The sequence below is a fragment of the Eumetopias jubatus genome, unplaced genomic scaffold (genome assembly GCF_037043125.1).
Source record: "Eumetopias jubatus isolate StellerSeaLion01/CBP00866 unplaced genomic scaffold, mEumJub1_p1.0 scaffold_8, whole genome shotgun sequence".
NCBI lineage: Eukaryota > Metazoa > Chordata > Mammalia > Carnivora > Otariidae > Eumetopias > Eumetopias jubatus.
Genome location: NW_028274814.1, coordinates 58528068 through 58554276, shown reverse-complemented (window position 1 = coordinate 58554276; position 26209 = coordinate 58528068). Strand labels below are relative to the sequence as shown.

At 38.5% G+C, this 26209-nt stretch overlaps 1 protein-coding gene across 1 annotated transcript in view; it reads left to right on the top strand.

The window, feature by feature from the left end:
- The window catches only part of ST8SIA1 (ST8 alpha-N-acetyl-neuraminide alpha-2,8-sialyltransferase 1), a 143785-nt gene that overhangs the window by 27742 nt on the left and 89834 nt on the right, over positions 1-26209 (top strand). The window contains exon 2 of the mRNA XM_028113253.2: positions 25921-26065. Within this exon, the coding sequence (XP_027969054.1) occupies positions 25921-26065 (145 nt within the window). The remainder of the gene's footprint in view (positions 1-25920; positions 26066-26209) is intronic.

The window sequence follows — 26209 nt, the reverse complement described above, 5'->3', positions numbered from 1 at the left end:
ATCAGCCCATATGGCCTACGATACTTTCCCACTGGCACCACATGCCTTTGGCTCCATGGACATCCCAGCATATTCCAGATATAAAAGCACCTGTTGAGAAGTTTAAAGTGTACTTACCATAAAAATCGTCACATTGAGCTTATGCATAAATTAATCACTTCTGGTACAATTTGTGTATATTCCAATGATTCTGTTTTGTTGTTGAACGTCAGAGGTATTTGGCTTAGTTGTCTAGGTTCACTGAAATAGGGTGACTTTTTTTTTTTTTAAAGATTTTATTTATTTGACAGAGAGAGACAACGAGAGCAGGAACACAAGCAGGGGGAGTGGGAGAGGGAGAAGCAGGCTTCCCGCTGAGCAGGGAGCCCGATGTGGGGCTCGATCCCAGGACCCTGGGATCATGACCTGAACTGAAGGCAGATGCTCAACGACTGAGCCACCCAGGCACCCCTGAAATAGGGTGACATTTATGAACAAGTGGTTACCCAAACCCTTTGGCACAGGCTGGAATTCTCCTGCTTCTTATTTTCAGCTCCCTTGGATATTATCCCATTTCTATCCCTGATGCTTTATGTGTAGAAATAACTCCTTCAGCATGTGTTCTGTGCTTTTCCTATTTTCTTTGTTGGCAAACTCAGGTGTGTTTATTTGGTGATTTTAGTGCACTGAGTTTTGTTGTCCTTCTGTATCACCTAGTATTACTTTATGTGGAAAGATGAATTCAAATAATAATGACAATAGCGATAGCTAACTTTAAGCAATGCGACAGGTTCCATGCAAAGGAATTTAAATGCATGATCTTATTTAGTTTTCTCTGCTAATCTATAAGATAGATACTATTTTACTCTTATTTCCAGTTGAGAGAACTGAGGCTTAGTTTATGGGAACATATCCAAAGTCTCTTATGTATTAAGAGATAGGACCAGAATTCAAATTCAGGTTGGCTTGCCTCCAAAGCTTACTAACCATGGACTATTATTATACCAGCACATTTATGGATGAGTCATATTTGAATTGTAAGTAATACAGATAGGTCTCAAATTAAATTTTTCGAAAATTATGGCATAAAATATTGTCATGCAAATGCTGATCTCGACATGCCAAATGGTTAGTCCAATAATGCGGTAGAAACTAAAGCTTTTTGCTAAATTAAAAGCTCTGATTAAGACTTTTAGAGAACCTAAACATTGCAAAGAATATGGGATGCTTGGTTTAGCGGAGTTTTTTGAATTTGCCCATATTGACTACAATGCTTTTTAGAATTTCAAGTATCAAATTATTTTTTAAAATTTGCTTTTTTCCCCATTTCTGTGATGCCCTTACTTGTTTGGCACACCAAATACAAACATAGTCTGCCTTTTAGTTAATTCAACAATGACTAAGGTAATTTATATTTACAAACAAGAGCAGTAGCAATTGAAAATTACAGCCAATTCCCCACAACACTGATGATGCACTGATAAAACATGTCTTTTCTAACAATTGTGGGAATTTCAAAACTGCATGTGTCAGGCACAAAGGAAGCGTTGTTACATAGCCAAGTGTTGCACAGAAGCCAGGCCTCTTTGTAGAATGTTGAATGACATCCTTGGTAAACTCTCAAAATGTGATGATTCTAGTTCTTGAATACTAAATTTTAATAACTCTTAAAAAATGAACTTTGTAGATTGTTAGTAGGTGGTCCTTTGTCACAAATAAGAATCAGAATCTAAGAGACATGCCGTTCATTGGTTATAACTCAAAATCTAAGAGACATGCCTTTGAACAAGTCAGAAGTGTCTGACTGTCTGCATCATCCCTTCATGTCCTGTCAGTAGGACCTGTTGGTCCAGTATCCTGGCCAGAAGCAATCAGGGAAATAGAGGAAGAGGGGGAGCTTTTAAAGCTGGTTGGTTTATCTATGTATTTAGAGGAAAAGGAGGATCTTATTAACATTAACCCATTACCTTTGGAGTATACATTATAATTTATGGAGTATTTCAGTTCATCTTGATTTTCATATAAGTACTCAAAAGTAGGTGTGGGATCTTTATCAGCATCAGCATTTTACAAACAAGTACCAGAGAAAGAGAGTAAGTGACTTGCCCAGCATCATACTTGCTAACTCTTCACTTTTTTGAATGTTACTCTCTGCCTTTTTGCCTGTGGGATAAAGTCTAAACCTCTTCTTTTTTAATAGATTTTATTTATTTGAGAGAGAGAGAAAGAACGCACAAGCAGGGGGAGGGGCAGAGGGAGCAAGGTGCCCGACACGGGACTTGATACAAGGACCCTGGGATCATGACCTGAGCTGAAGGCAGATGCTTAACCGACTGAGCCACCCAGGTGCCCCTAAAGTCTAAACTTCTTAGCTAGCCACATAAAGCCCTTCATAATCTGGTCTTTGCCTACTTTCCAAATTTAATCTCCTGTAAACTATGGCATATTTATTTGCCATGTGTATTCTGCCTTTCTAATCATGCCAAGTCTTGTGGCTCTGTTAATCGTGTTCAGGATTTCCCAAATTTAGGGTTTAATGGGGTAGAAAGTCATCAAATAACCAAATAAATGGACAGTTCTGATAATTTTATATTTTGGCAAATAAGGAAATGATAAAATACCAACTTTTCATTAAAGACTTTATACGTTACCTCAAAATGTAGAAAGCACACAATCTCGGGGAAAAAAACTGGTTGCTAATTAAAAATAAAATACAAAAGCCTCATTCATCGCCTATATTTTCCTCATTTTGCCAGAGACTGTTGAAAAAATTATTCTGGACTGGCACTGGCCTGTGGTGTTTGGGAACTTTGTGCCTTTGTACACGCTGTTTTCTCTGTCAGGAATTCTCTCCTTTTTCCCACGCCACTAGCCTTTGGCCTGTCTGACTAAATCCTCTTAGGCCTTCAATTCTCAGTTTACATGTTGACCTTAGAAAATCTTTTCCCATCTCCCTCCACCTGTTCTCTCCCCATCCCCCACCCCTCCAGTTATCTCTTCTCAGTGGCATTCTGTGCATCTTCTTCCATGCCCTGATAAACTGTGCTGGGGTTTATTTACTACTCTCTCGCCACAAGACCGGAGATTCTAGAAGACAAACTGCATCTTATTCACCCCCTTTCCTAAAGTTTAACACATAGTATTTTGCAAACAGTGTGTAATGAATATTTAACAGATGAATTAATGAGTGAGTAAATGAATAATACCTGTGTGCCCTTCATGCCATTTGTTTGTGTCTTGTGTAACTGCCGTGACCTTCAGTTTTAAATGCAGAGGATCCCTTCGAACAAACACAAATGCTCATTGAATTGAATTAATTTATGGGTTTTGACCTCATCGGTTCTTTTATTTTTCTTTGTTAAGGAGAACTAATTATGTTCTCCATTATCAGAGTGTCTGGGAACAGTCTGCAGCTGCTGTCTGAAATAGCTGCATGGGCGTTAATGCTTCTTTCGGCCCTTCTGGTCAGGTTGTGTTTTTCTTTCTGTCTGTTCACTTTTGATTTACCATGTTGATGATCACATTTTAATTTATTATTATGGCAAAAGGAATGTTGTGTCATGCTATAAAGTACATATGGAGAATATTCAGGATGTTTTGTAGTCTGATCTTTCTAAATCTACAGAGGCTTAAATCCTTCACCTTTTTGTTATTGTTCTTTTTTTAAAATTTTATTTACTTATTTGAGAGAGAGAGAGTGAGTGCACACAAGTGGGGGGGAGGGGCAGAGGGGAGAGGAAGAAACAGACTTGAGCAGGGAGCCCAAGGTGGGCTCCTCACCACCCTGACCCAAGATCATGACCTGAGCTGAAGGCAGATGCCCAACTGACTGAGCCACCCAGGTGCCTCCTTCTCCTTCTCCTTCTTTTTTTTTTAATAATCTCTACACCCAATGTGGGGCTCGAACTCACAAACCTAAGATCAGGTGTCACATGCTCTACTGCCTGAGCCAGCCAGGCGCCACTCTATTAATTGTTCTTTTTAAAAAATTTTGTCAAAACAACTTTTTTTTTGCCTTTTTTAAAAAAAGATTTATTTATTTGAGAGAGAGAGAAAGAGAGCACACAAGCTGGAGGGGCAGAGGAGAGGGAGAGAGAATCTCAAGCAGACTCCACACTGAGCTCAGAGCCCGATGTGGGGCTTGATCTCATGACCCTGAGATCATGACCCTGAGATTATGACCTGAACCAAAACTAAGAATTGGACACTTACCCGACTGTGCCACCCAGGTGCCCCACTTTTTTTTTTTTTTTTGCCTTTTAAAAATTTTTGTCAAAATAACTTATCTAGAAAAGCTAGCTATAGCTTCTCATAAGATTCGGTAGTAATACAAACACTCTCATTTGGGGACATATGACTCCTAGGCAATATAAGTTACTGGATTGAGCATTTTTCCAAATCAAAAGATGACTGTGACTTGCATTTTTCTGATTGACTCTTACTAAGTCAGAGGGGAACTGCTTCTTTGCCTTTCTCACAGACATGCCTCCTGTAGATAGGAAATTGCTGGGATCTCTTCCCTAAGGGTGTACAGCCATGAGAAGCCCAGGCTTCAGTCTGGGCTTGGATCTATACCTTGGAAGAAACATTAGCTTCTCATCTTGAAACTCTTCCTTTGCCTTCTTTAGCATTCCGTTTTGTTATAAAAATAACTTACATTTATAGATTCATAATAATAATAACTACAACTACTTATGAGCACCTTCTATTTACTAGGTACTTTATACACCTTATTTACAATATTTTCAACTAATACTTTGTCACCATTTTATAAATGAGAAAGCTGAACAACAGAAAGTTAAGTGGTTTGGCTGAAGCCATGCAGCAGCAAGTGGCAGAGTTAAAGCTGTATGACCCTAAAGTTTCTATTCTTTTCATTTCACCTTGCTGCCTTCCTTGTCAGGTGACCTGTTTCATAGCTATGTGGTTTTGTGCTGCTGCTTAACTCCTGCAAAGAGAAATAAAATATCTGACTCTTGGGACTGTTTTGAGAACTAAATGGGGTAGCACACATATGAAAGGACCTGGGATAGTGTCTTGTGCATAGTAAGAATGGAGTATTTTTCTTAATTTCTTGTTTTTCCTCTGTGTTGTTCTTTCTCCATTGACCCAACCCTATTCTCCAACCTCAAAATTAGACATCTCCTGATGGTCTGTCCTACCATCTGTTCTATTCTCTTTTGTATTTCTCTACGACATAATGTTAGTCCTCTTGGGTCGCGTAAAGGAATGTGGCTATGACTCAATCTTTCATTATTATTAGAATAAAAAATGTTGGGAGCCAAAGTTTGAGCCTTGGGACATAACCACATTTAGGTGAGGAGAAGAAGTGCTGTTTTGTCAGGAAAGAGAGAAAAAAAAAAACAAATAGGAGGTTGTTGGGTATATTGATACACTGCCATAGATATCCAGGGAGGAGGGGCTTGTTGGAAGGAAGGATTTGGTCAACAATGTCAAATGCCAGAGTGGTCAGGATGAATAAGAAGTGAGGAAAGGCCATTTGATTTGATTTGGTCATTTGGATATATTTGAAGACCTTGGAGAGGGCAATTTCAGGACAGCAAATGGGCAAGTGAAAAGATTGATGAAGATATAGGGGCAGTAGTGCTTTGATGTGTTTGGTTTGTAAGAATTCTCAGAGAGAACTTAGCATATCTTAAAGCTATAGCATATTTGAAGGGATTTTTCCTTAACTTAGGACAAATATAAGTATTTTTATGGACAGAAGTTAAGGATTTAGTTATGAAGGAGATTTTGGGGCACCTGGGTGGTCAGTTAAGTGTCTGCCTTCAGCTCAGGTCATGATCCCAGGGTTCTGGGATCAAGTCCTGCGTCAGGCTCCTTGCTCAGCAGGGAGCCTGCTTCTCCCTCTTCTCCTCCCCCCTGCTCATGCTCGCTCTCTCTCAAATAAATAAATAAAATCTTAAAAAAAATAAAGGAGACTTTGAGGACTCCCTCTCCTCTTCTCCTGAGGCACTTCTTCTTAGAAGTCACTTAAACTCCATCTCTGCTTCTAGGAAACCCAACTTAAGAGAATTGATGCAAAAGGATCCTTATTTTCATTCTGATTTTTCAGTTTCCAAAGATGGCAATGTAGGAACTTGCCTTTTCAGTTTCCAAAGATGACAATGTAGGAACACACCAAATCTACAGCTATGTATGGATCATTTCTCCCTGAAAAAGATCTGAAAACAGATGAACTGTTTCTCCATAACAAAGGATGAAAAGACCACATTAAGACGGTTCTTGACACACCCTCAAAATGGGGACATTATCAAAAATGTCAGGTGGTTTAGACAATCACAGAAGTTTGAGAGACAACCAAGAGCTAGGGCAAGGTTGAATAAGAAAGTTCATCACCTACCCAAGGCCACTTCAAGACAGAGAGGTGGCTGTTTCACTTAATACATAGAAACAAACACAGAGAGTCAAGCAAAATGAGGAAACAGAGAAATATGTTCCCAGTGAAAGAATAAGATCAAAACTTCAGAAAAAGACCTTAATGATATGGAGGTAAGTAATCTACCTGATAAAGAATTCAGAGTTATAGTCATAAAGATGCTCACCGACCTCAGGAGAATGGATAAACACAAAGTGAAAATTTCAACAAAGATAGAAAATATAAGAAAGTACCAAATAGAAGACATAGAGCTTAGGAATAAAGTAACTAAACTGAAAAAATACACCCAAGAGGTTCAACAGCAGACTGGACAAGCAGGAGAATGGGTCAATGAGCTAGAAGATAAAGCAATGGAACTCATCCAGACAGAGCAGCAAAAAGAAAAATAATTTTTAAAAAATGAAGCTAACTTAAGGGACCTCAGGGATAATATCAGGTGGAATTATATTCACATTATAGGGGTCCCTGAAGGAGAAGAAGGAGAAAAAGGAGCAAAAAACGTATTTGAAGAAATAATGGATGAAAACTTCTCTAACCAAGGGAAGGAAATAGACATCTAGATCCAGGAATACTAGAGAATGCCAAATAAGATGAACTCAAAGAATCCACACCAAGACACATTATAATTAAAATGTCAAAAGTTAAAGATAAAAAGAGAATCTTAAAAGCAGCAAGAGAAAAATAAATTGTTACTTATAAGGGAACCCTGTAAGGCTGTCAGAATATTATTCAGCAGAAATTTTGCAGGCCAGAAGATAGTGGCATGACATTAAAATTCCTGAAATGAAGAAACTTCTAACCAAGAATACTCTACCCAGCAAAGTTATCATTCAGAATTGAAGGAGAGATAAAGAGTTTTTCTGACAGGCAAAGGCTAAAGGAGTTCATAATTACTAAACCAGCCTTACAAGAACTGTTGACACACCCACAGCTAGCATCATACTCAATGGTGAAAAGCCAAAAGATTTTCCTCTAAGATCAAAAACAAGACAAGGATGCCCATGTTTGTCACTTTTATTCAACATAGTTTTGGAAGTCCTAGCCACAGCAATTAGGCAAGAAAAGAAAAAGGCAACCAAAAAAAAAAAAAAAAAAAGGAAAAGAAAAAGAAAAAGGCATCCAGTTTGGAAAGGAAGTAAAACTGTCACTATTTGCAGATGACATGATACTATATATAGAAAACCCTAAAGACTTCACCATACAACTGTTAGAACTAATAAATGAATTCAGGAAAGTCTCAGGATAAAAAACATAAAAAAAATCTGTTGTATTTGTATACACTAATAATGAACTACCAGAGAAATCAAGAAAACAAACCTATTTGCAGTCATTACTTAAAAAGGAACAAAATACCCAAGCATAAAATTTAGCCAAGGAGGTGAAAGGCCTATATATTGAAAAACTCTAAGACATTGATGAGAGAAATTGAAGAAGGCACAAATAAATGGAAAGATATTTCATGCTCATTGATTGGAAGAATTACTATTATTAAAATGTCCATACTATTCAAAGCAAGCTACAGATTCAATGTAATCCGTATCAAAATTCCAATGGCATTGTTTTTTCACAGAAATAGAACAGATAATTCTGAAATTTACATGGAACCACAAAAGACCCTAAAGAGCCAAAAAAAAATCTTTTTTTTTTTTTAGGTGGTGCTGTTATATCTTTTTAAATTTTTTTTATTGTTATGTTAATCACCATACATTACATCATTAGTTTTGGATGTAGTGTTCCATGATTCATTGTTTGTGCATAACACCCAGTGCTCCACGCAGAACGTGCCCTCTTTAATACCCATCACCAGGCTAACCCATCCCCCCACCCCCCTCCCCTCTAGAACCCTCAGTTTGTTTTTCAGAGTCCATCGTCTCTCATGGTTCGTCTCCCCGTCCGATTTCCCCCCTTCATTCTTCGCCTCCTGCTATCTTCTTCTTCTTTTTTTTTTTCTTAACATATATTGCATTATTTATTTCAGAGGTACAGGTCTGTGATTCAAGTCTTGCACAATTCACAGCACTCGCCATAGCACATACCCTCCCCAGTGTCTATCACCCAGCCACCCCATCCCTCCCACCCCCCCACCACTCCAGCAACCCTCAGTTTGTTTCCTGAGATTAAGAATTCCTCATATCAGTGAGGTCATATGATACATGTCTTTCTCTGATTGACTTATTTCACTCAGCATAACACCCTCCAGTTCCACCCACGTCGTTGCAAATGGCAAGATCTCATGCCTTTTGATGGCTGCATAATATTCCATTGTGTATATATACCACATCTTCTCTATCCATTCATCTGTCGATGGACATCTTGGCTCTTTCCACAGTTTGGCTATTGTGGACATTGCTGCTGTACAAAAAAACAATCTTGAGAAAGAAGAACAAAGCCAAAGGTACCATGCTCCCTGATTTCAAACTATATTACAAAGCTCTAGTAATCAAAACAGTGTGGTATTGGCGTAAAAACAGACACATAAATCAATGGAACAGAATAGAAAACTCAGATAAACCACACATTTTTGTTCAACTAACTTTAAGACAAATGAGGCAAGAATATAGAATGGGGAAAGGACAGTTTCTCCAATAAATGGTGCTGGGAAAACTGGACAGCTACATGCAAAAGAATGAAACTAGACTACTATCTTGCACCATACACAAAATTAACTCAAAATGGATTAAAAATTTGAATGTAAGACCTGAAACCATAAAATTCCTAGAAAAAAAACATAGGTAGTGGGGCGCCTGGGTGGCTCAGTTGGTTAAGTGACTGCCTTCGGCTCAGGTCATGATCCCAGGGTCCTGGGATCGAGCCCCTCATTGGGCTCCCTGCTCGGCAGGAAGCCTACTTCTTCCTCTCCCACTCCCCCTGCTTGTGTTCCCTCTCTCGCTGTCTCTTTCTGTCAATTAAATAAATAAAATAAAATCTTAAAAAAAAACCCAAACTTTAAAAATAAAAAACACAGGTAGTAAGCTCCTTGACGTCAGTCTTAACAGTGCCTTTTGGGTCTGACTTCAAAGGCAAGGTAACCAAGAGCAAAAATCAGCAAATGGGACTACATCAAACTGAAAAGCTTCTGCACAGTGAAGGAAACCATCAACAAAATGAAAAGGCAGCCTACCAAATGGAAGAAGATATTAAGATATTTGCAGATCACATATACTACATGTGGTTGATATTCAAAATATATGAAGAATGCATACAACTGAGTAAAAAGAAAAAGAAAAACAAAACCAAAAACCAAAAAAAAAAAAAAGGCAGAGGACCTGAATAGACATTTTTCCAAAGAATATATACAGATGGCCAACAGGCACATGAAAAGATGCTCAACATCACTAATCATCAGGGAAGTGCAAATCAAACTATAATGGGCTGTCACTTTACACTTGTTAGAATGGTTGTTGTCAAGAAGACAGGAAATAAGAAGTGTTGGTGAGGATGTAGAGAAAAGGGAACCTTCATGCACTGTTAGTGGGAATGTAAATTGGAGTAGCAACTATGGAAAACAGTCTGGAGGTTCCTCAAAAAATTAAAAATAGAACTATAATATGATCTAGCCATTTTACTACTGAGTATCTGTCAGAAGAAATGAAAATACTAATTCAAAATGAACTCCTTTGTTAATTGCAGCATTATTCACAATAGCCAAGATATGGAAATAACCTAAGTGTCCATTGATGGATGAGTGGATAAAGAAGATGTGGTATATATTTACAATGGAATACAACTCAGCCATAAAATAGGATGAAATCTTGCCATTTGTGACAACATGGTTGGACCTTGAGGGTATATGCTAAGTGAAATTAGAGAAAAGCAAATACTGCATGATTTCACTAAGAGATAGAAATAAAGAAACAAAACAAAACAAAACTCGACTTGTAGATGCAGAGAACAGATTGGTGGTTGCCAGAGTGTAGGGTGGTTCGAGGTGGGGATGCAAAATGGGTGAAGGGAATTAAGAAGTACAAATGTTTAGATATAAAATAAACAAGCCACAGGGATATAATGTACAATATGGGGAATATAGTCAATAATTATTGTATTCTGTATGGTGACAGATGGTAACTAGAATTACTCTCTTGATCATTTTACAATGTATATGAATGTTGAATCCCTATGTTGTACAACTGAAACTAATATAATATCATATGTCAATTATACCTCAGAGAAAAAGGAGACTTGAAGATGCTGTAGATCAGAGATAATTGGTTGGTTAATCTATATAAATTTTGAAGAAATCCTGAGATTATAACATCAAGATGAGAGAGAAAAATCAAATTAATCATATTTTCTCCATGTGGTTGTATTATTTTTTAACTTTTAATTTCTTCTTTACCCTTTTTAATATTTTCCAGATTTTATATACCAATCATGTTACTTTTTATTTTCAATAGCTCTTAAAAATCAGATTTAAAATGATAAGGTAATATAAGTTCACAACACTAAAAAGGCATAGAAACACATAAGATGAAAATTAGAACTCTCCACATAACCCTAAAACCCCATTTCCATTTCTTAAAAGCAGCCACCATCAAAATTATTCCTGGTAGCACACATATGTTTTAAAATCAGAAAATATTGAAAAATCACAGTTAAAGTTAAACTTGAAAAGGATAATACTGCCTGGCCCCTGATTTCCTGACCCCTCTTGAAAGACTAATAAAATTAGAGGAATATAAATAGGAATAAACTTGTAAAAATGAAGAGAATGGAAGAGGAGACAATAGCAGAGAAAAGACATCAACAAAATTTTAGGAGATGAAAAGCAGATGGCTCAGTGATATCTGACCAGGAGAGTACAGAAATCTAAAACTTGTGTGCTTGCAGCTGGGAAGCCAGCAAGAAGGGAGCCAGTTCATGTTCCAGAATTCCTGAAAGACTCAGCAATTAGAGGTGAGTGCTGATGACACTAAAAACGGGAGGATTGGTTGGAAGTATTCTAGATCTCCCTTTACCCACAAACACAAGAAGTTGCCCTTGCACATCTGTTAGAAGACTGGGGATGAAACAGAGACTGTGGATGTGGGACATCAGATGAAAATAGGGGAATTAAGAGAAAGGTTGTGTTATGAAGAGTGAGACCTCAGCCCCACCTTTTCACTAAGCTCCCAGAATATTATCAGTTAGGCTTATATCTTATCAAGAAATTGGGAAGTTCTTCTCTGGGGAAACTGACTACTGTAAGAGAAAAAGCTGTGGATACTGACATTTGGGGATCCCCTTGTGAAATGTCTGGGTCCCTGCTGGATCACACTCTGATGAGGCCTAGCAGTTGGTAATCATCACTACCCAAGTATAAAGAACTTTCATTCAGTTGTTTAGTACCTCATTCTTAAAGGTAATCAGGCAGCTGTGGATCTGTGAATATTTCTAGAAAGCCTCTAACATGAAAAACAGCAAAATGAACCAAGAGAAAAAACATACACCAAACAGACAATGCAGGAAGCAAGAGAACACATAAAAAATGTTCTAACTGGGACTCTCACACACACACAAAATACACTGTATTCACAAAGAGTAAAAGGCTATGAAATAAAACTTTTTGAAGATAAAAAAGAACTTTTTGATATTAAAAATGTGGTAGTGGAAATTAAAAGTCAGATAGATTTGTAAGATAATGTTTAGGAAATCATTTCCCCAAAAGTAGAAAAGAAAAATAAAGAAGTGAAAAATAGAAAAAAAAAAAGATGAGAAGTCTGGATAATAGGAATTCCAGTAAGAGAAATAAAAGAAAGGGAGAGTAGAAGTTATTAAGGAAATACTAGAAGGCTGGTTCTATCAGAAGGACCTATTTCCTGGTTGCAAGGGACCACCAAGTGTCCAGCAAAATGAATGCAAAAAGACCTACCTAATGCATATCATTGTGAAATTTCAGAATCCCTTGTTTAAGATCTTAAGAACTTTCAAAGATGAAACATGATTATAATAAAGTGATTAGATGTCAGTGATGCTAGATTTCTCAGCTAAAACACTGGAAGCTAGGAAACAATGGGTAACAACCTTCAAATCTGAAAAAAAAAATCTAAATTAAGGTTTTGTACCCAGCCAAACTAAGAAGTGTTTTCAGTATTCAAAGCCTCACAAAATGTATTTTGCTTTCACACTTTCTCAAGAAGGAAATAGAGTATATGTTACACCACAATGAGGAAGTAACAACAAAGGGAAAAAATGGATAGAGGAGACTGGGTAATACAAGACAGAAAAGAGGGAAAGCAGTTCCCAAGATGACAGGTGGTTTATCAAAGTTGTAGAGGAAACAGCCCAAATTAGAGCAGAGCAGAGGCTCCAGAAGAGATGTTTCCAAAAAAATTGAGCAGATTGATTTCCTGATGTATTTGACCACATTGAGAAAATGTTATAGTTCTTTGAAGAATGAGAAGAGGAATTATTGAAAGGTACATAATACATGAAGCAAATGAAAAAAGTTAGGCAATAACTAACTCCAGGAAGAGCAGATTTTAAAAAGCCTACAAGAAAGAAAACAGTGATAGTATATACTGCATGACTCAGCTCTTAAATTATACTTGGAGACTTATAATACTATAGTAATATTTCTTTAACTAAACAGTTTTTAAAGATTTTACTTATTTGAGAGAGAGAGAGAGAGCATGAGCAGGGGGAGAGGCAGAGGAAGAAGCAGACTCCCTGCTGAGTGGGGAGCCCAATGTGGTGCTTGATCCCAGGACTCCAGGATCATGACCGAAGCCGAAGGCAGACGCTTAACCAACTAATCCACCCAGGCACCCCTTAACTAGACATTTTTATGTAATTATGTAGGGAATGTGGGGTGAAGAAAGTCTGTGTATGTCTGTTTGGGTTAGGATTAGAAAGTGCTATCTTCATCTTCCATAGTAGTAAGTCAATAGTACAAAAATTTGGAAAATAAAAACAGCAGTATTTGAATGATAATCAAAATATGAAAACTGTTGCCTTTTTGGTCTAGACGTGGGGGTGGGGAATATGAAAGAATCTTATTTTTGTTGCCTTGGGGTACTTTAAACTCTGTACATATTTTGCTTTGCTAAAAGTAAAAAAATTTTAAAAGATGATATAACATCTTCTTTGAGGCAAGGGGACTCTATTAGTATATACCATTTAACTCAGCAAATACTTTTAAAAAATTATCCCAGGAAAATAATTGTGGGTGTGTTCACAAATCTAAGCATGAGAATGTTTACCACAGAGTTGGTTTGTAGCATCAGTAAACTGTAAGCAGATTAAATTCCCATTTCAAGAGGGCAAGCACTGATCTCATCTTGCTTAGTGCTATATCTTGTTTAGTATCTTGGGTCTCTGGAATTGTATCTGACACATACTAGGTACTCAAAAATATTTGTTGAGTATTTACTAAGGGAATAGTTGAATTAATTCATAGGAAAAATGCACACAAAACAGTCCATTAACAGTGGTTATCTTTGTCAGGAGGGATTATCTGTGATAAATTATTTTTGCCTATTTTTCTAACTTTATTTTCAAAAATTTCAAAAATTAACAGTTTAAAGTTACAGATTTCTAAAATTTAAAAAATGGTACATTAACATTTTAAAAGCAACCACTAATAAAGAGGAGAGTGTTGGCAGTCCATGGAGGTGAGGCTGAGATTGTTTTATAACTATACTGTATTTACTTCTGAATTTTCTGATGACTAAGACCAAAGGACCACTTAAAGGGTCAAAATAACTCTCATTGTTTGATAAGTGAAAGCATACATTTTTATGTAATTAGAAAGAAATCTTCCTGACACTAAAGTCAAGGAAGAAGTTATGTAGATAAACAAGACCACAGAAACATAATAGACATTATCTTCAACCTCAGTTTTATGGAAAATTAAATGCTATTCTTGATGTAGCTTTCTTATACTGACCCTCAAAAAAAGCGTAACTTTGTATGGCTTGGTGAAGGCATTTAGACAGGTTGATTAATTAATTCAGAGACTTCTCAAATTTTTTTAGAAGATTTTATTTATTTATTTGACAGAGAGAAACACAGCAAAAGAGGGAACAAAAGCAAAGGGAGTGGGAGAGGGAGAAGCAGGCTTCCTGTGGAGCAGGGAGCCCAATGCGGGGCTGGATCCCAGGACCCTTGGGATCATGACCTGAGCCAAAGGCAGACGCTTAACCACTGAGCCACCCAGGCACCCCAGACTTCTCAATTTTTACATAGGTTACAGTTCCAAAAGAGTTTTTTAAGGCCAAAATGACCAATTTTTTAACCTTTTGTTCCCCAATACATTTCTACCCAATGGAGTGTGGGTTTGTCCTTCTACCTTTTGTTTTATAGCCAATTTGGTACATTTTCTCCAAATGGTTAGATATTCTATTCATTGAAGGATTTTGAGGCAACTAAACCATTTCCTTCATGATCTCATGTGAAGGATTCCTTAGCAGGTCATCCCTCAACACTTGCCCCTGTACCCTGTAATGGGCAGGTTCAGAGTGAACATAGGCAGGCATCCCTGGCTCGCTGCACATTTTCATCAGCAATAGTTGAAACATTGCTTTCAATTTTTTTCAGAATTATCCTAAACTGTCATTGGGTTAATAGACATTCGGCATCTGTGCTTTTTCTTTAGCAATAAAAGCAATCATTTCTGACTTCTCCAGGTGTATGCAATCTTGTTAACCCCTGAGCCCTGAATACATCATAGTATGTTTATCTGGTCTCTAATTTTCAGCCTCTGCTTATCCTTTATCCACAAACTAAAAAAAAATTTCCATTTCATCTATTATTTTCTTTCTCTTTTGCCAATTGTTTCTTTATTCGCTCTTTGTCAAAAGACTCATTTCATCTATATTTGTAATATCCTTTATTTTCTCAATGCTTTGTTTTAAAAAATCATCTCTACTCTTGTTTCCATTTCCAAGCCTACGCTTCTTCTGAACTGTTGCCATCAGCTCTCTCAATACCTCTGTACTTTTCTGTCATGATGGGGGTCAATGATATTCACAAAACAATTCAAAACTAAGTACAAGTGTAGTGAACATAGCAACAAGGTGAGGGATAATGGGTGGATGCGATGAAAATGACTGCCTGATTGTTTTCACAATATGTTGGTGGTAAGCTAAGTTGACATGTTTGACCTGGAAAATATCTGTCCCTGTCTATGAAAGTTTATAGGGTGGATATTTGAAAATAGTTGCTTTATTTTTTTTTTTAAGATTTTATTTATTTATTTGACACAGAGAGAGAGAGCACAAGCAGGGGGAACGGGAGAGGGAGAAGTAGGCTCCCTGCTGAGCAGGGAGCCCGATGCGGGGCTCTATCCCAGGACCCTGGGATCATGACCTGAGCCTAAGTCAGTCGCTTAACCAACTGAGCCACTCAGGCTCTCTGAAAATAGTTGTTTTATGTAATGTGAATAGCTGACTTGCTCATCACTTGACTTCATTATAAAGACTCTAGCTCCGAGTAGCAAATGAGTTAACAAACACACCCTGTCATTGCTCCCAAATACCTGTTCCTTTAACCACACATTTAATGGGAACTAGATGACAGTCAAAGGTTGTTGACCACTTGAAATGCTGATGTTGTGCTGAGTAAAGAGAGACTTGTATGTTTTAGAGAAGCAGGTGGTACAGTTAATATTCTGTTAAGAAAATTGAGAATCCCTGGCTGTGTTGTGTTGTTACACAAACTTCCATCCTGTGGAAATGGGTCATAGCACAAAGCCAAAATTTTTCTCAGAAAATAAATTTGAATCTGTTCAAATACTGGAACAGTTACTCACAGAAATAACAGAAGTGTGTGCCTTAAATCATAAAAGAGACAATTAGGGTTCGGAAAAATTTCAGGACAAATGCTCCAGTCCTGCATCTAATAGGCAGTAGAGCTGAGGTGAATTCAGGGAACTTGACTCCTGAACTTCACCCTCTAGAATTTACCGCTCCCCTGGTTATCTTAATGTTTGTTGATTCAGTTCCTGAGTTTAGAAAAATCTGTGTTTTGGAAAACCCATAATGCAGTTGTCTCCTCCTTTTCGTTTGCTTTGCCTTCCTATAATGTCTGTTCATCTTTCACAGAAATAATCTCAGACTTAGGTGTCATTAGAATAGGAAAAGATGTTTCTGAATAGAATTCTTATATTTAATACATAATGGCTGGCTTCTAGTACAATTGAGGAGCACCATTGACCATGATTACATAAAGAAATCCCTCCTGCATTCCATCATGCTGGGTAAACCTGTACATTGGAGAAATAACCCAATTATAAATAGTGTAATTTGTAATTTGGAGTATTTGCCATTTGGGCAAGTTCAAAACTCAGTGGGGTATGGGGGTTTATGTGTGGACTGGTGGCTTTGATCTGAATCTTATTTTCAGAACGCCATGTTCTCCTGGACAACTGCTCAGCTGCCATCCGGAGTGGACACACCTTCCCTTTCCTATGCTTCTACCCAAACCTGCCGAAGTGAATTCACTGCCTTCCTCCTTTTAGATTTCAGGCCACTGAAAACATACTGTCCAAATTTGGTGCATATCCATTTAGCTATTTTGCCATGATCCTGCTAATAGACTAAGAGAGAAATAATTTTATTTATAAAGATTAAACATATATAATAGGAAAATTTTGTCTTTCAAATCCCTACATTTTCCAAAAGGGGAAAAAAAAACCCAAAATAGTACATATAATGTTTTCTCATTCGTAAGTATAATGGTAAGTGATTAGAGGAGAGTGAAAATTGAGAGCCGAAGGGTGAAATTGCTCTGGATAAGAGAGAGAAGTGATGGAGAGAGGATGGCTGGGGTGGGGTGAGAGGGAAGGATAGGATTGTGTCTGGGGAGAGACAGTCATCCACTGGAAGATTTATGAAGTTCTATGGTGTGGTGACCCTGCCCCCTCCAGTACAATTTCAGTAAAAGCCAAATGTCTTTGTATGATTTTGGATGGATATATTCTGGAGGATCTGTGCATGATGCCACAAGACGGTTAGTGGTGCAGGTAAAGCCACACGTACACCACCCTACATGATCCTCTCCCCCTGACGTGCTCGCCCCATGCTGTATTAGAGCTTCACTGGTTTCCTCCATGTTTTTGAACATACCAGGTAGACTCTTGCTTGAAGGCCTTTGCACTTGCTGTTGACTCTACCTGAGCGCTCTTCTCCCAAACATCCTCACCTCCTTCTGTTCTTTACTCAGTTATCTGACAGTGAGGACTTACTTAGCCCCCTGTTGAAAACTGCATCACCTGCCCCCAAACCACATTTTTTATCTTGTTTGTCTAGCTTCTCCATTAGAATTTAAAAGGGCAATATATTCCCTGTCCCCCTTCCCCAATCTGTCCCTAGTGCCTAGAATAACACTGGGCACATAGAAAGTGCTCAGTAAATACTTGTTGAGTGAATCAAATAATGACTGCTGTCCAAAGGAGCCGAGTTACTTCCTGTTACCAAAACAGCAAACAGGTGATTCTCAAAGATTAATATTAGAATCTTTCTAGCTATATAGATAAGGGCATAAGTAGGAAGACTGAAGAAAAGCATTCATTGAAATCCTTCCTGGAAAAAAATTTATGTGTTTTAATTCAAATAATTATGTGTAGATGTTAAGTACATTACAAAATGAACATGTATTAGGGAAAACTGGATCATCCTTGAAATATTTATGCTCCAAAAGTTCCTCCTTTAAGTCTGCTGTTCCTGTTTTAGAGAAATGCAAATTACACATGGCAGTAATCTACCTTTCTTTGGAACATTTTTCCTTTCTTACACAGTCACTTCAAATGTGAAGAATAAAATGCTGCTAAATAAAAGATTATTTGCTATCTTCAGTAGTATACAAGAGCTGTTTTTCTGTTTTTGTCATCCTGGCAAATTGTCTAGAAGATTAATCTTTGAAGAGACTTCTTATTTTATCTGTAGAAAACATTATTTTAAGCAATAATCTAATGAAAGTATTTCTCCTCCACACCATTCAAGACAATTTTACAGAAAGATATGATGAATACAAATCTTTACCCTGTATTGAGTGTGTATTTTGAGTCTCTTGGGTCAAAGATGTAAGCTATTATAGGGGTCCATACTGTGAACAGAAGGTATTGCCTTTGTCTAGAGAGGGGCCTGTCACCACTTGCTTTCACTCTCCTGCCGTAGGTAGGGCTCTGCTGCTTGTTTGAAGCAACTGCTGCAAGTTCTTGTTCTATATCCTGGACGCTCAGTCATAGTGACTCCTGACTTTTAAGCTTGCCTCAAAACTGACCATTTAAGACAAAGATTCCTTTAAGTTAGGAGGAAAAAATAAGGATGTTGGCTCAAATCCTACCTCCCATAATCTTGGTGAAATCTGCCATTTACTTACTTAGAATAAGAAATATCTCTGATTTCTCTGTAGGCCACCAGATTCTTCACTTAAAGAAAAGCCCTCTTTTATTTGATTTGCTAACTATTTAGCTTCTAGTCTTAATAGAGTGAACATATAGTTTATCATCCAAATAGGGACATGTTTAGGAATGGAAGGGAGGTGGCTATTAATAATTATAACCTAGGATTGTGTGAGGCAAGCTGAGTATTATGGTTCCTAACTATGAGGGAGAGTGAAATGAATACTTATTGAAACCATGATATGTGTTAAGTGCCCTTGGGGGTGCGAGCTTTCTCTCTCTCTCTCTCTCTATATGTACACGTACATACATATATATATATATAAAATCTCACTTTCAAAGCCATCCTCTGATGTGGACCTTGGGCACATTTTCAACCATGAATCTGAGGCTCTGAGACACTAACTCAAAGAGTTAACATATAATAGTCTAAAAGGAATTTTAGGAACTCCAGGAGAGTTTACAATAAGGACTATTGATTTAGCTATCTGGAGGAAATGCATTAGATACATTTTTGGCCAAAAGCCAGGCGTTAAAATCAATAATTGACTGAAGTCAGATATCACTAGAATAGAAAGAACTTTTTGAAGACAAGATTAAACCTGAAACCTTATCAAATATTTTAAAAGTCAAATTTTGAAAGTTTGACGCTACAATGAAGGAAACAGACTTTATCAGCACCATCAACTGGTGGGCCACTCCTCTGGTTCCTGTGCTGCGGGTCAGTGATCCTAAAGGGACACTAACTGCAATCAGACTAACCTTTAGTGCACAGGATAAGGAACTTGGGATTCACCACTCAGCAAATCTCAGAAATCTTTGATCTGTTATTACTGAGCAATGTTTACCAATCTACAGCAGTTATTTTGACAAGCTTTTGTTTTTTGGTCTCCATAGACTAAAACCATAAGGAATTGACTTCACTTTGAGTTTTGGTTAGTGAGAACAAAATGCACCTTGAGATTCTCTTGTTTTTCTAATATTTTCTTCTTTTCTTCCCACTTGTTATTTATTCATTCAATCAACATTTATTAAGCACCTGTTCAGTGTATCAGCCGTTGTTTCCGGAGATGGGGATACAATAGTGACTCGAAGACAAAAGTCTCTCTCCTGACAGAGTTTACATTCTGGGACTTGGGGAGACAGACAATAAGCAAAACTTTAAACATACAGCATATAAATAGTGTTAAGTGCTGTAGAGAAGAATAAAGCAGGTAAGGGGGATGTAAAGAATTCTGTATTATGACTGGGTCATGATGATTTCTCATGGTGTCAGTTTTGGGAGTTTTTCTTTCTCATGGAATTTTTTAGGGGCAAATTTGGCATTTAATTCCTCATGGTAAGATACGAAGTTTACAACTAGGACTCTTTTTCTTGAACAATTCATTGTCTAAATGGAATTAAGTAACTGAAAATTACATATAGCTCCTAAAGTTTAGCTTGTTAATATTTTGAATGCAGCACATCAACTAACTAATTCTACAAAGATTTGAATTATCATGTAATCTCAACCCTGTTATTCTGCCTTACATTATTATTTAAAACTTCATCAATATTTGTTGGCAGAAAAATGCTATGGTATTTTTCCTAAAGTTATCTTCCAAACACACTCTTCTCTCAACATATGCTTTCACTGACAATTTGTTCTCCTATGTAGTCAATAATGCTTCCAAATTCAAAAGTACATAAAATTAAGAAATTTCACAATAAATTTATTATCAGCATTTTCTTCTTACAGAGATACATTTAAACTTCCTCTGACTGATAGAATTTCAATATATAAAACAGATAAAGAGATTTTCACTCTGGTTACTTCTAAATTGCTCATCAGAATTTTATTTTGTTTTTACTTTTTTATTTGAGTATAGTTGACATACAGTGTCACATTAGATTACTTTCAGGTGTACAACATAGTGATGCAACAACTCTAGATGTTATGCTGTGCCCATCACAAGTGTAGCTATCTTGTGTCACCATACAGTGCTGTTACCATTCCATTGATTCTATTCTCTGTGCTGTACATTTTGCTTACCAGATTTTTAAGTTGCATATTTAGTTATAAACTGTAAACTCCGACAACACTCCCTGTGTGTGTTGCTCACATCAATACCCTGTTTAGATATGATGGTGCTATAAGTTTTTACACAAACAGTTGTCACACGCACATTCAGGGATGCAGAAGTGGCATTGAATTGGATGTTTGGCTACTTGACTATTCAGCCTTCCAGTAGCTGGGTATGAAGCTGAAGTGGAATAGCAGCTTTTGGCCAAACATGAAACAGCAGTAGAGCTTCCTTTCACCCCTACTTTCTCAAATTTAGTCACTCCTCGGAAGGGGCCCAGTAGGGAGAGCCATTGGACTGACAGCTTCCCAGCCTTCTTCATCTCTGGTGACTAAAGCATTGAACATGGCATCTGAGAGAGTCTCAGCAAGGTTCATTTTGATACTGGGCATTATTAACTGAGTGAGTGGGTTTTCACCCTCATTTGCCTGTTTAGTTTCCCCAGTACCTTAGTCTTCCTTGCCGGTGGACACAGTCAGTGAAGGTGGTTCTTTTGGCTTAGTTGATACACAGGGCTTTCATTAGAAGGGGATGAGAACCTGAGTGAGTTTTTAGCAAGTGGCTCCCAGGCTTCATATTTACTTTCTTGATGCAACTGTGGCATCATTTGATATGAACTCTGCTGAAGCTTGAATTCGAATAATAAAAAGTATTTAAATTTTGGCTCCGCTACTCAACTTACACTCATCCGAAACTTAATAATCTGCAAATTTAAACCTGAACATAAAAATGGATTTACTGGGGCGCCTGGGTGGCTCAGTTGGTTAAGCGTCTGCCTTCGGTTCAGGTCATGATCCCAGGGGTCCTGGGATCAAGCCCCGCATTGGACTCCCTGCTCGGCGGGAAGCCTGCTTCTCCCTCTCCCACTCCTCCTGCTTGTGTTCCCTCTCTCGCTGTCTCTCTCTGTGTCAAATAAATAAAAATCTTTAAAAAAAATGGATTTACTTTTGCTTTTTTTGACCCTGTGATTTTATTGTCTGCTGCAAAACAGAAGCAAATAATGAGTAGCATCAGTGCAAAACATGAGAAAGGGGTTGGGGACCAAACTGACTAAAAATGCTAAGAGCTGGTGTATGTCTTCTCTCCAGGATCACTGGCGGGTTGGATGGAGGTAAAATCCAGTATTCAACTGTCAACAGTTTCTTAGTATTTGTGTTGTGTACTCTGATGAAGGAATGTGTCTTGCTGTCTCATACCTCTGTAACAGCTTCCCTGCCTCAGATGACTTGCTTCCTCCTTCTTCCTGCCTGCTCCTCCCAGACTACAAAACTCAGAGCAGGAAATCCTTCCTGGAGCCCCGAGTGTGACTTCATGCCCTCTTCTTTCTGAGCAACCACAGCTGTCTGTGCACATCTGCAGTGGTGCTGGTCACATCCTCCTGCCTTCATAAGTAGTGACTTGCTTGTTGGTTGCCCACCTCTTGAGCTTGTTTTCTGAAGACAGGTCTGGTTTTTAATTCAATTTTTATATTCCAAGCACCTAGCACAGTGTTAGGTGAGGACTCCATAAAAACCATGACTACTGCTTCTACTATGGCTACTCTTACTACTGCTGGTGGTACTATTCCTACCACTGCTGTTGCTGTGATTGCTGCTGTGGCCAGTGCTGCTGGTGAGCTAGTGGCACCCTCCCAGGCCTGGGGAGTGCACAAGCTTTCACACTGTGATCCCTTTTGGGCACCTTCCAGAGAGGGGCATGGCAAGGGACGATGAGGCATGCTGGATGGAGGGAAAGCTTTGAGAGTTATGATAGGAGAAGCACTCCCATATTGCAAATGGTGATATGATTATTACAAATTTGCTATAGCTCTTGGATTTTTAAAAATAATTGTACACATGTGACACTTTCATTTTCTGTTGAATATTTGGTTTTCCCACTGATTGCTCTGACCATGGTGATGCTGTAGGAAGAGACGTAAATTTGAGTCCATCTAACACACATTTTATTAATAATCAAGCAAACACTTATTAACCTAATGAACTTGAACAGGTCTCTTGGCCTGAGCTTCAGTTTCATTACAAGTTTATGATAATGTAATTATCTCTTAGTTTTTTTGAGGATGAAAAGAGGAAACCAATGTGAAAGGGATATATAAGCTGCCAGGCTCTAGACAAAATGAGGTGTTATTATATGGCTGTGGCCAATTTTTCCTGTTTGTAGCACTTTGTACTGAATGGCAAGTTTACTTGGTTTGGAGGTGAGAGCTATGGTCTGGTTGGAAGTACCAGATAATGAGGTTAAAAAAAAAAAAAACCAAAACAAGAAAACTGGGAGCAAAGCCATGCCCCCCCACTTCACTACTTATGTGACCCATGATAAGTTCCTGAAAAAAGAATCTTAAAGCTATTTAGCTCCAAGGTCATTCACTGTGAGGATGAAGTGGAAAAATATCTGTAAAGGTGCTGGGTACATTGCAAGTGCTTGGCCATTGTTTAGAAAGCATTCCTTCAGAAGGGCAGAGAATGGTAAAGGTGAATCAAAAAGGTTCTGAACAGGCAGCATGCAGAGGAAAAAGCCTAACTCGTACTGGTGTGACCTGAGTAAGTCCTGTAATGGCCCTAATTCCATTTCCTCAGATATGAATTGGGAGTAATAATAGTTTCTTAATTATCTCTTAGGGTTATTGTAAAAACTGAAAGTGGTAAAATATCACCCGACGTGTAAAAGTGGCTCAAAGATTTAGTTTAGAGTCATGCCTATGGTAATTCTCCTTATTTCCAAAGATGGCCTTTTTTTACTTATTTTTTTAAATCTTTTTTAAAATTATTATGTTAATCAGCATACATTACATCATTAGTTTTTGATGTAGTGTTCCATGATTCATTGTTTGCGTACAACACCCAGTGCTCCACGCAGAATGTGCCCTCTTTAATACCCATCACCAGGCTAACCCATCCCCCCACCCCCCTCCCCTCTAGAACCCTCAGTTTGTTTCTCAGAGTCCATCGTCTCATGGTTCGTCTCCCCCTCCGATTCACCCCCTTCATTCTTCCCTTCCTGGTATCTTTTTCTAAGATAGTCTTTTTTAAAAAATAGATTTTATTTATTTATTTGAGAGAGAGAGAGGACATGAGCAGGGGGAAGGGCAGAGGCAGAAGCAGACTCCTTGCTGAGCAGGGAGCCCAATGTGGGGCTTCATCCCTGGACTCCTGGATCATGACCTGAGCTGAGGGCAGATGCTTAATGGACTGAGCCGCCCAGGCGCCCTCCAAAGGCAGTCTGAAGCCATGTCTAATTTTATAGCGATGGAATATAGTGTCTGGGATACTCTTGACAAAATGCAGGCAAGTCAACTGTGTAACTTGACTGCCTCCATTTCAGGCCACCTTTTGGGTGATGAAACAATGAAAAGAATACATGAAGATGAAGGAGGAGAGGAAAGAGGCACAGCTGGTGAGAAATGGAAAGATGATGTCAGAGCAAGAAGTGATGAAAATTCTAGCAATTTTTTTTAAGTAGGCTTCCATGCCCAACACAGGGCTTGAACTCACGACCCTGAGATCAAGACCTGAGTTGCGAGAGTCGGATGCTTAACCAACTGAACAGCCCAGGCGACCTGCAAATTCTAGCAACTTTGATCAGATGAAGGCTTTCTTCCTGAGCCCCTCTCCCCTGTCCTTTCTATGGAAATCCTTGTAAAGAGGAAGCAAACCAAAGCACGTTGGGAAAAGCCCCATGTGGTGGGGAGAGTGCCAGGGCCCCTGCCTGAGGAAGCAGGCTCCGGACACTGACTCAGTGTATTCTTCAGCGAAGTTGGGACTATGTAATAATGACATGTATTGAAATTGTACTGTGTGTGCCACCTGGACATTTTTAGTGAATTCTCAAAAATAATGTCAGGCCAGTTGTGAAGCTGAGATGTTCCCCAGTTATGGAGTTAGTAGGTGGCAGAGTCAGGATTTGAACCCAAGTACTCCACATTACCTCCCCCTTTCAGCTTTAAGCTTCTACACCATGGTGGCCAAAGATGTCTGAGCAAGCAGATCTGTGGGGGCACCACTCAGAAGTGGTTTATGTTAGCAGTTTGTTTTATTGGTCCTTCTAAAGGTAGAGCTGGGGCATAAGCTCTTTTACCCCTGAGAGCTCAGGGAATAAACAGAGTTGGTTTCTGACAGGTTTTTAAATTGAGAAGAATGTAAATATTGGCTTGTAGACTAGTAACAGGGCTTCCATTGGAGGGGCAAGCAGAAGAGTAGCCTGTGAACTAGCCCAGAGGAGTGAGGTGACCCAGGAGACCCTGGTATTTCGGATGCTAAAGGAGTGGGGATCCCTTCTCAAAGGTCACGGTGCTAAACTGTGCCCAGTACTGCTAAGAGGTTAGACCAAACAAGAACCAAAAAGGCCCATGAGATTTACCAGTTAGAACGCAGATGGCTTCACTAGTGTTTGAAATCAAATCACTCATCGGGCGCCTGGGTTGCTCAGTCGTTAGATGTCTGCCTTCGGCTCGGGTCGTGATCCCAGGATCCTGGGATCGAGTCCCGCATTGGGCTCCCTGCTCTGCGGGAGGCCTACTTCTTCCTCTGCCACTCCCCCTGCTTGTGTTCCTGCTCTTGCTGCATCTCTCTCTGTCAAATAAATAAATCTTAAAAAAAAGAAAAGAAATCAAATCACTCATCTCATTCTGTTTCTATTTAAAAGGATTTGCCCCAGTTGTCGTTCTTTAATTTTGCCCCCAGTTTTGGGGATTGTGGCTTCTTTTGGGCCACTCTGTGCATCCGCTACTTCATACAGCTCATGTAAAGTGCCTTGTCACTGAAATTATCCCCCTGATTGTTAAATCACCATGAAGATACACTTCTGCTGCAGCTGCATAGCTCAACAGTCTCCAGAAGACCCTCCAAATCTTTTCTGGACCAGGCTGTTTAAGTCAATCAACAAATCTGCAATTATAATGATCATGTTTGCCTTCAAACATATTTTAGCTACATCAGAGAGCTAATGTATTTTTTTTAAACTTTTTTTATTAAAAAATATTCCAGTCATGCATTTTGATGGCTGGAAGAGTGAATTAATAGTAGTCTAATCTCCCTGGAGACACAGATGCTTTTGTGAGCTAGCACTGAGGTAAGGCTGCACATCTCGGTGGGAATGACAAGTGAATGAGTCTGCCGCTCGCTTAACCTGCTGTTCTTTTCTCTCTCTATTTTCTCTCCTAGGAAACAGATGGAAGACTGCTGTGACCCCGCCCATCTCTTTGCTATGACTAAAATGAATTCCCCCATGGGGAAGAGCATGTGGTATGATGGGGAGTTTTTATACTCATTCACCATTGACAATTCAACTTATTCTCTCTTCCCCCAGGTTAGTACAGTTTGTTGTTGCCTTTCAATTTAGTTTCCTGTGTATCTTGATATCGTAGGGAAAAGATAATTGAGTTTGCCTAATTAATCAGATCTCCTTCTTTTCATCTCCTTTCTTCTTTTCCTCATTATAAATGTTTTTCTT